General features: G+C 40.2%; 1 protein-coding gene across 1 annotated transcript in view; it reads right to left on the bottom strand.

Annotated features, from left to right (window-relative positions):
* Positions 1 to 10,902, bottom strand: part of LOC131689801 (sushi, von Willebrand factor type A, EGF and pentraxin domain-containing protein 1) — an 89,305-nt gene extending 78,403 nt beyond the window's left edge. The window contains exon 1 of the mRNA XM_058975111.1: positions 9,784 to 10,902. Within this exon, the coding sequence (XP_058831094.1) occupies positions 9,784 to 10,000 (217 nt within the window). The 5' untranslated portion in view covers positions 10,001 to 10,902. The remainder of the gene's footprint in view (positions 1 to 9,783) is intronic.
* Between the last annotated feature and the right edge of the window lie 280 nt (positions 10,903 to 11,182).

The following is an 11,182-nucleotide window of genomic DNA, read 5'->3' on the forward strand; positions in this document are numbered from 1 at the left end:
GCTTTGCTTTGCTTCGGCAGTGACTTCAACCGAGACGGTTGCTACGACGACGAACCCGCAAATTTCGTTCCAAATTCCACCCAAAACTGACGCTTTTTTTCTTCTTCTGCGGCGATGACTCGAAATCGAGTGCACTCCGTCGACTGCACTTTGCTGTGCCATTAAGCACCATTAGTGTTCAACTTTTGCGAGTTTTTGTGTTTCGGCTGTGGGGTGAACTCTTCACCACACAGGTTAGAGTGGGTGGCCCCCCATCGCGATATCTGAACAGAGCACATGTAAACTTGGCTGTCAGTAGCACACAGTAGCAATTTCCTGGCCTTGCGAAGACCCCCTTAACACCAGTCGATAATATGCATACAGAAATTCGCACACCGACAGACAGACAGACAGTCAGACGGAGGGGCCCGCGGCAAGAAATTGGATCATGGTTTTGCGCGAACGCGCAATCAAAGCGTGTGTTGTATAGGGTTTTGTTTCGCAAATTGGAACCGCCATTTCTCCACGGTGGGGCCGGAGCCGCTGCCGGTGGCGTCGGTTGCCCGTATTAATCACGGGGGAGTACGGAGGTTCGGGTTGTTCTATCGCGTAACGTGTTACAATGTGTGTACCGGTGATGAAAATAAAAAAGAGTGCAAGCAGACCTGCGAGCGATGAGGCAAATCGGTGCGAAGTTACGAAGCCGGTGAGTGTGCATCTGCAATGCATTGGTAAATTGTTCTTCATCAGGCATGAAGAGTGTTAGATTTTCGACAGTAAGTTAGGTTCCTGAAAAGTGAAAGTAGCCGTGTTCGGAATCGATCTTGTTGTGAAACTGTACACTCCCTCGACGAAAAAGAATATACAAAAATGCACAGTTTCTTGTACATGTATTTTCAAGAAGGCTTAAAAGCTAAAGCGCACAACGATCCCAATGCCGCCTATTGAAGGTACTTTTCCATGTGCTGTTTAGCAGATGGCGCCCGTTGGTCGAATTCTTTGTGATGAATCCTAAATAGCGTTACGACCAACGATAGACCAGATCTTTACCCTGCGACCCATTCTGGATTAATTCTGGGGATAAATTTCAGACTCAGCAGATTACAAAGCGGCGTACGATTCAGTGAAACGAACCAAACCGTTGTAGATTAAAAGCTTTCGGTCAGGCTGATTCTTACGTCGCTAGATGGGTCAAAATCAAACATCAACATAGATGTTTAAGGCTCTTTTGAAATTTGAATTGGCTCATCCAGCGTTGTTTGTGACACTAAAGAATTTGAAGCAGCGCGATGCACTTTCTAATTTATAGTTCAACATAGTGCTTGATTCTGCGATATGAGGACCTATTATGTAAAGGAACGAAATCATCACCGCGAGATCTTACTTCTTCTTGGCTTCGCTGACATCGACATCATTGGCGTTGATCGCAGAGCAGTCCAAGAGGCATTTGTGCCTTTTAAAAAGAAGGCCGCGAAAATCTGACAAACTATAAACTCGAGCTGATAGAGAGCGTTCCTGTCCGAACGGTGTTGGTTTCGAGGTGAAAATCGATGGGATACGGTACGAGGTTGTCGACAATTTTCCTTGTGATAACGATGTAAGCCGCGAGGTAAAAGACATGTTGCGGCTGCGAATAGGGCAGTCTATGCACTTCGTAGTCAAGTAAAGTCCCGTAATCTACAGACGCAAACAGAACTTGCTCTTCACAAATCGTTAATATTCCGTACTGATCGGTTTGTTTGAGAGAAACATGCTGCGCTCAATATTTGACACTAGAGTAATAATTGGATGTAGACGCATGAACCATGAGCTGTACCAAGTAAACAAATATGCTAACATCGGATGGCTGGAAAATAGACAGATTGCAGTTGGCTGGGCATGTAGCACGAATGCCGAAATAGAGAAGCGCGGACTGGAGAATGGCGTTCCTAGATCGAGCAATCTGAACATCTAATATTATTTTGATCCTGATTCGGAGTACACGGATTGTTCAGCTACGATGATGTTGATGATAATGTGATGCCAAATTTTTTGTAGGGGTATTGTTCATTACAGGAAGCTGGCATTTCCACACCCCCTATCCAAACCGCTTCAATCGGGTACCCTAGTGGTCTCTTCCAGTTCTCATCGTTTGTTATGCTGCCAATTAGATTCTTGAATGTTTGCGGTCCAGAGACTATTGACCGGCAGGTTGGCGTTAAAAATTTCAAACGTTCCAGGAAGTCACCGGGTGGATAAATCGTTCCAGTTTAGAGCAGGAAGAAACTGTCCTAGGACTTGCTTCTTCATGGTCTACCTGAGGGGCTGAGTCATATTTAAGTTACATTTTCGGAAAATGAGTGTCTGATCGTATCGCTCAGGTTGCCCTCTAATCCTAAAAAAGACTAGCTAGATTCATGACTTCAAAAAGCATCGAGCCAGTGAAATTGAAAGCCTCTTTTTTGTTTTAGGTTTACTGTCATCTGCTTTTCTTCTAGGCAAATCCTAAATTCAAGGTTTAATCATATAACTATCTTTTTTTTGAAATGTAAGGCTACAACCAATTGACAGATGAAACCAATGTGCATTTCCTGTGTTGAAGTTGCTAATATTTTTATCGTTCAAACTTTTAAGTTTCTGAAGGTACTCAAATGTAACTTTTTTGACTTTCAGTGACATCGCACACGGGACTTCTGTTTACTCGAAGATGTCAAAAGGCCCACGTATACTTTTAAGGGGAAGTTCTCATTTAAAATATTCAAACATTAGTTTTTTTTTCTTTACGATATTGTGTTAAACGGGTTTTTCGATTCCATTGTTCGAAGCTGTGTCCTGGCCGCCATGGTACGCTCTCGGTTCGAGACGCGCGTCTCAGGTAGAAACCTATTAATGGCATAATGCACGTTCCCAGAACGCTTCGCGTTGCACTGTACATGTGTACAGGTCTCGAGAACATTTTTCACGGCTTGATCTGGAAAGAGCGCCCCTGCTGCCGTTACATATCACACAATTACAGAAAAGGGTGAAAAACGAAAAAGGTTTGCCACAAGCGCATATCATAATCAGGTATTTCGAAGGGAATTGTGGCAGCTTCTTCTGTTTTAAAATCCCTTCGCAAACGTTTTGGTGATTTTCTTCCATCTGGACAAGTACACAGCTGAGCGGATGTAAACAATACACTCTAAAAAGGAATTGGGCAAATTTCGGTCAATTTTGAAATAAAGCATACGCAAATTTTAAACTGTTGCAATCATTATCGAATCTGTTGGCTTGTTTTGTTGATTTTCGAGTTTAATTGTTTACTTTTTATTCTTTTACTTTTTCATTCGATTTCTCATTCACTCTTTTACTATTTTATTATTATATTAATTAATTTATTTTTTATTTTATCAAGTTAATCCGAAATCGAATCTAGATCCTTGAGAGTTCGCCTACATGTTAATAACGGTTCGTTGAATCCAACCGCCGTACAATGAAATCTTGATTGAAGCACGTCAGTCGGCGTAAAGATCGTTGAGTGACGGGGATGTGAAGAAGGGACAACATCTTGGATTATCTTTGCTGCACACTACTACTTTTTAAAACTTTCTGTGTCATGCCAGTGAGACAAGACCGGTCATGCGACTTCGATGTCCAAAGTATTTCGCCATTGAAGAATAGCACGAACACTAGCGGGGCCAAGTTGCTGCCTTGTGAAAGCTAAGCTATTGCCCGATTCGGTCGCTTTTGAGTCGGTATACACTGCCTTAATTTGTGCGTTTTGCTCTTTCTGCGAAATGCTAGTTGACGTATAATCGGAGAGGTTTGTGCTTACGGATCGTCGGAGTATATATCTGGGTCGATCAGTGAAAATATTACTGTTGATGCGAAACAATACGATAGTTCCGGTGACTATTTCAAATATCTTGGCACTTTCCAAGTAACCGGAAACTCGTGCCTTGCTCAAAGAACTTTTTAAAAATTGTAAGTAGGGGTTTCCCCGCTACTCGGGTTCTTATTTGCCCGGCGTACCCTTTACTTCAGGGCGGCCTAGGTGCTTCTACCAAGACTTTCGGATTTCGTAACACAACAAGAAAAAGTAAACAAATAATTATAAAATTTACCGACTTTTATTCCCGCTACTCTCTCAACTGCTGCTGCTGCTGGTGATCTGCTACTGCTGGCGGAAAGGCGGGCGGCTTCTTCCGACCGGCCGGGACAGCAACGGCCGAGTTCTCCCTATTTACGTTGGCTGCTCCGGCAGCGGTCCTTTACAATTAGCCAGGGAGGTGAGCTTTGCTCCTTTGTTGGAACGTCCCTAGCGACGGTGGTGACGAATCACCGGATTCTTTGCTCCCCGCAAAGAATCCCGGAAGACACCGCAGTGTTCTTCCCAGGGGGAGCCGCTGTCCACCCTGCTTCGCTCTCCTTGGCTATTAGCTGGGAAGGAGAGCAAGGCTCGTTCGGCTTATCCTTCCCAGCGAGGGCGGAATGGTGCGTCTGGATCCTTTACGGTTAGCCGGGGAAGCGAAAGCTCCTTGATAATTAGCTTCCCCCGACGGCGATCCAGCACCACACTTTCTTTAGCACCCGGACCACGGGCCGGCACTTTCGACGGGAATCTACCGTCGCATGCGCGCACTAAACTATTTAACAGTGGCGGGAAACTGTCCCGAAAAAAACCACAGCAATTTCCTGGACGTCTGATTGTAGCCGTGGTCCGTCACTTTCTGTTCACTCTAACACGATGGCCGCCTTCCGCACTCGACTATCACAAACCGCCAACCGCCTTGTCGCACAGCTGTCAACGATGAGCAGCATAACCAGTACACACGAATTTTTGCAAGAGGAGAGCGGTAGCCTACCTAAGCCCTATGTTACTAATTCACAAACATAAAACAAAAATTATCTAACCTATCTGTACGAATAAAACCGTTCACAAACGCGAAAATGAACAAAAATTTACAACTAAATGTGAACGGTACCGAACAGCGGTGAGCATAATTTTACGTAAACAATACACTCTACGGAGTGTATACGCAAAAAAAGGGTATATTTCCACCCAGTGCAAAATTGTTACCCTGGCGGGTTACAAAATATTGCACAAAAGATCGGTTAAGAAATCAGCACAACGACGATAGACGACAGCTGGAAAGACATGTATTCGCAGCGGCATCAAACACGTCAAATAAATTTAATTTAGCGTTTCGAATTTAGATTTTGAATCTAGGATTATGAATTTCATTCGATTTTGGATTTCGTATATTCAATATTCGATGACCGATTTTCGATGTTCGATGTTGATGTTCGATTTTCGAATGTTCGAGTTCAGGTTTTTCATGTTCGATTTTCGATAATCGATTGTAGCTTTGCTATTTTCGATGTGCGATGGCCGATTTCGATGTTCGATTTGTGGTATTGCAATGTTCAATTTTTCTTTATCGACTACTTTTTTTCGATTTTTGATTTTAGCTTTTCAATCTTTGATGATCAATTTTATATTTTCGATGATCGATTCTAGTCTTTGGTTTTTCGATGTTAGATTTTTGATTATCGATTTTAGTTTTTCGATATTTGAGAACCGATTTTCGATTTTAGCTGTTCGACTTTTGATGATCGATTTCCGATGTTCGTTTTTCGACGTACGATTTTTGATGATCGATTTTTGACGTTAAATTTCCGATGATCGATTTTAGCTTTTCGATATTCGAGAACCAATTTTCGATGTTCGTTTTTCAATATTCGATTTTAGCTTTTCGATCTTTGATGATCAATATTTTTCTATTTTCGATTATTGATTCTAGGCTTTCGTTTCTCGATGATCGATTTTTGATGTTCGTTTTTTCAAGTTCGATTTTCCATGATCTATTTTAGCTTTTCGATTATCAATTCTAGGTTTTCGATGTTGGATTTTTTATGATCCATTTTCGTTGTTCGATGTTTGATGAACGATTTAAGTTTTTCGATTTTAGTTGTTCGATTTTTATGATCGATGCTCGATTCTAAGTTTTCGATGTTCGATATTTGAGAACCGATTTTCGATTTTAGCTTTTCGATGTTCGATTTTTAATGATCGATGTGCGATTCTAGGTCTTTGATGATAGATTTCCGATGTTCGTTTTTCGACGTACGATTATCGATGTCCGATTTTTGATAATCAATTTTCGATATTTTAAGATCGATTTTCGATGATCGATTTTTGATGATCAATTTTCGATGTTCGATTTTTGATGATCGATTTTTGATGTTCGATTTTTGATGTTCGATTTTCGATGTTCGATTCTTCATGTTCGACTTTCGATTTTGGATGATCGATTTTCGATACTAGGTTTTCGATGTCCGATTATTGATGATCGATTTTTGATGTTCGATTTTAGTGTTTCGATATTCGAGAACCAATTTTCGATGTTCGTTTTTCAATATTCGATTTTAGTTTTTCGTTCTTTGATGATCAATTGTCTATTTTCGATTATCAATTATCGATTAGAGATCTATGATCTATTTTCGATGTTCGATTTTTGAAGTTCCATTTTTCATAATCGATTTTAGCTTTTCGATTATCTATTCTAGGTTTTTGATGTTGGGTTTTTTTATGATCGATTTTCGATGTTCGATTTTTGAAGATCAATTTAAGTTTTACGATCTTCGATATTCGAGAATCGATTTTCGATATTCGATTTTAGCTGTTCGATTTTTGATGATCCATGTTCGATTCTAGGCTTTCGATGTTTGATTTGCGATGTCCGATTTCAGACGATTGATTTTTGATGTTCGATTTTCGATAACCAATTTTTCAGGTTCGATTTTTGATGATCGATTTTCGATAACCAATTTTCGATTCTAGGTTTTCGACGTTCGATCTTTGATAAGCGATTTTTGATGTTCGATTTTCGATTCTTTATGTTCGACTTTTGGATGATCGATTTTAGATTCTAGGTTTTCGTTGTCCGATTTTTGATGATCGATTTTTGATGTTCGATTTTGATGATCGATTTTCGATGTTGGATGTTCAATTTCCGATGATCGATTTTAGCTTTTCGATATTCAAGAACCAATTTTCGACGCTCGTTTTTCAATATTCGATTTTAGCTTTTCGATCTTTGATGATCAATTTTATATTTTCGATGATCGATTCTAGGCTTTCGTTTTCCAATGATTGATTTTTCCATTATCGATTTCAGCTTTTCGATTATCGATTCTAGGTTTTCAGTGGTCGACTTTTGATGAACGATTTAAGTTTTTCGATTTTCGATATCAGAGAACCGATTTTCGATATTCGGTTTTAGTTACTCGATTTTTGATGATCGATGTTCGATTATAGGTTTCCGATGTTCGTTTTTTAACGTACGATTATCGATGCCTGATTTTTGATGATCAATTTTCGATTTTTTATATTCGATTGTTGATGAGCGATTTTTGATTTTCGATATTCATTTTTTTCAGGTTCGACTTTCGATTTTTAATGATCGATTTTCGATAACCGATTTTTGATTCTAGGTTTTCGATGTTCGATTTTTGATGAGCGATTTTCGATGTTCGATTTTTGATGATTGAGTTTTGATGTTCGATTTTCGATGTTCTATTCGTCATGTTTGACTTTCAATTTTGGATGATCGATTTTCGATGTCCGATTTTTGATGATCGATTTTCGATTTTTGATGTTCGATTTTTGATGATCGATTTTCGATGTTGGGTGTTCAATTTTCGATCATTGATTTTAGCTTTTCGATATTCGAGAACTAACCTTCGATGCTCGTTTTTAAAAAATTTCGATTTTAGCTTTTCGATCTTTGATGATCAATTTTATATTTTCGATGATCAATTCTAGGCTTTCGTTTTCCGATGATCGCTTTTCGATTTTCGATTTTTGATGATCGATTTTAGATTTTCGATTATTCGATTTTTCATAATCGATTTTAGATGTTCGATTTTTGATGATCGATTTACGATGCTCGATTTTAGATATTTGAGAAACGATTTTCGATTTTAGCTTTTCCATGCTCTATTTTTTAAGATCGATGTGCGAATCTAGGTTTTTGATGTTGGATTTTTGATGTTCGATTTTTGATGATCGATTTGTAATGATCGATTTCCGTTGTTCGATTTTCGACGTGCTATTTGCGATGTCTGATTTTTTATGTTTGATAATCGATTTTTGATTATCGTTTTGCGATGTTCGATTTTCCATGATCGAATTTCGATGACAGACTTTTGATTTTAGGTTTTTGGTGTTCGATTTTTGACGATCGATTTTAGTTTTTCTACTTTCGATATTCGGGAAACGATTTTAGATGTTTGTTTTTCGATTTTAGTTTTTCGTTGTTCGATTTTTTGACGATCGATGTTCGATAATCGATTTTCAATTATACGTTTTCGATGTTTGATTTTCGATGTTTGATTTTTGATAATCGTTTTGCGATGATCGATTTTAAGCTCTTCTATTTTCGATGTTCGAGGACCGATTTTCGATGTTCGTTTTGCGATATTCGATTAAGGCTTGTCTCTGTTCGATTTTCGGTGACCGATTTGCGATGTCCGATTTTTGATGATCGATTTTGTATGTTCGATGTTCGATTTTTCAGGTTCGATGATCGATTTTTGATAACCGATTTTCGATTCTAGGTTTTCGATGTTCGATCTTTGATGAGCGATTTACGATGTTCGATTTTTGACGATCGATTATAGTTTTTCTATTTTCGATAGTCGGGAACCGATTTTTGATGATCGATTTTCGATAACCGATTTTCGATTCTAGGCTTTCGATGTTCGATTTTTGATGAGCGATTTTCGATGACCGATTTTTGATTCTAGGTTTTCGATGTTCGATCTTTGATGATCGATTATAGTTTTTCTATTTTCGATAGTCGGGAACCGATTTTAGATGTTCGTTTTTCGATTTTAACTTTTCGCTGTTCCATTTTTTGATGATCGATGATCGATTTTTAATTATACGTTTTCGATGTTTGATTTTTGATAATCGTTTTGCGATGTTCGATTTTAAGTTCTTTTATTTTCGATGTTCGTTTTTCGGTATTCGATTGAGGCTTTTCTGTTTGATTTTCGAAGATCGTTGTTCAATTTTTGATGGTCGATGTTCGATTCTAGGTTTTAGATTTGATGATCAATTTTCGATTCGATTCTTCGATTTTTTTTTCGTTTTTCGATCTTTGATGGTTCCTTTGGCACGTTCGATGTACACTGAAGGGGCTCTAGAGGGAGACCTGCGAAGACTACATTTTAAATAGTCTGAATTTGGTTTTAGCTGTCGAAAACGACTTTAATCGAACAACTGCCTATCTTTATAGCATTGGACGTGTTGCCATACAATGTCGGGGCACACGTTGCCAAAAATGCTAATTTTCTCTCCACAGTACTCTTTCTGGAGTTTTTTTAGCGTGTTCCTGCTCGGTCTCTCGGTTCACTAAAATATAAATCCAGATGAATCAGTCCAAATTCTGTGTTGTCTAGATCAAATCCCCAATTTCAATTCAAATATACTGTAGAGAATCGATTTCCGGCATGTTTGTCATGACGAAATAACATTTTGTTCTGTGTTTGATATTATCAACATCTAGTTTCAGGCCATTTATTTATTATCGGAAAGTAGGTCAAGAACGGTCTAAATTCAATCATTCATGAATCAGCCATCAAACAACTTCCTTCAATAGAAATCGCGACAGGTTCTAACTCGTTGCTCATAGCAACCCACACCTCTTTTCAAAATCCAAAGAGAAACTCTTGCGGAACCATTCATTCGTCCGAAAACTTTCAAAAAAATAACCGGCACGAAGCCGGTCAATTACCGAGTCTCGTTCGCTTAGTAGCCACTAACTATATACTACTCACCTTGACAACCGACACCGGCCCAGCTGCCAATGGCGACGATTACACAAACAACAACAGCCGCAATCAGCGTAGAGTTGGACAACCGCCAACTGCGATTGACAGCGGCAGTACGCGAACGGGATCCACCCCCGCCACCATCCATCAAAACGTGATGTCTTCTTCGACGACGTCGTCGTCTCAACAGCAACCGCTGGTCCTCCAGCTGGACTTTCATCATCTCACCAACCGCTTCCCCCGTTTAGTGGTCGAATCAAATGATTCGAGGAGACTTCAATATGAATAAACTGCTAGAAGCAGCGAACCCCGTCTTGAATATCTTCACAACTTCACAGTCGGATTTTGTTTTGGCTCATTTGGCTGGGACACTAAAATAGTGAAGGGGAACTTCACGTCACTTATGGAAAAAACACACACAATCACCAAACACTTGTTTATCACTTTCAGAATTAATACAATTTAATTTCAATTTTCGGTGCTTCCTCCTTCTTCTTCTGCCTTTTGTTCGGCCGACCGACCTTAAGTGGGTTTTTTTCTGGGGAGAAGCCCAAAGTTGCACAACTTTTTTACTATTTAGCAAACCAGCAGGTAAATTATCGATCCTGTTGACCGATTCAATTATCACTTCCAATAAAAGGGGACCAAATGTTCGCTGCTTTCCATTACGCGGCAGTGGTGCAAAATCGGGACGTTCGTTGCCTGCGACCCACCGCCCTAGCTCGATTGTGGTGGCGCACAGAAGAGAGAAATAAAAAGAAGGCTTGCAAAAAACTGGTTCCCCGCGCGCAACAAATAAAATCGAACGAACCAAGCTCTAGTCTTCCTGGTCGGTCGATCGGGCGGCTGGTTCTCCTTCAGTTCCACGTTCGAAGAGCTAGAACTGGGCCACAATCCACTGCGAAATAGTTTTTTCTTTTCTTTCTTCGTTTATTCGAGGATTCTAACACACAACCGCCAAGAAGAAACGCAAATGTCACACACCAACACTAGAATGGAAACTCGGCGGCGATCGCGACCACGACACCACCGCAAACCATCACGTGTAGCTTAAGAATAGGCGGCGCCTCACAAATTGCTCTAAGCGACGACGACGAAGACGATGAATTGAAACCACACCGCTCGGAAGTGGTTTGGAAGTGGTGAACAGGCTTCGGAGTTCGGGTTTGCGCTTCGCCGTCCAGTCGTTGGTTGGTTGGTTGAGATCGCAACGCAAGTCGCCCAGCTGCTAGCTGCCATTCACTTTTCGCACAGGCCGGCGGACCGAACGAGCAAAAACATCACCATCACCACAAACCGATCGTAGTAAACTGGTTTTAATTGTTTGCTGGCTCGGCTGACTGCGGGTGCTGGTGCGCGGTTGAATCGATTCGGTGGTGGTGATGTCGATGCTGATGATGATGAC

This window comes from Topomyia yanbarensis, chromosome 1 (genome assembly GCF_030247195.1).
Source record: "Topomyia yanbarensis strain Yona2022 chromosome 1, ASM3024719v1, whole genome shotgun sequence".
Classification (NCBI taxonomy): domain Eukaryota; kingdom Metazoa; phylum Arthropoda; class Insecta; order Diptera; family Culicidae; genus Topomyia; species Topomyia yanbarensis.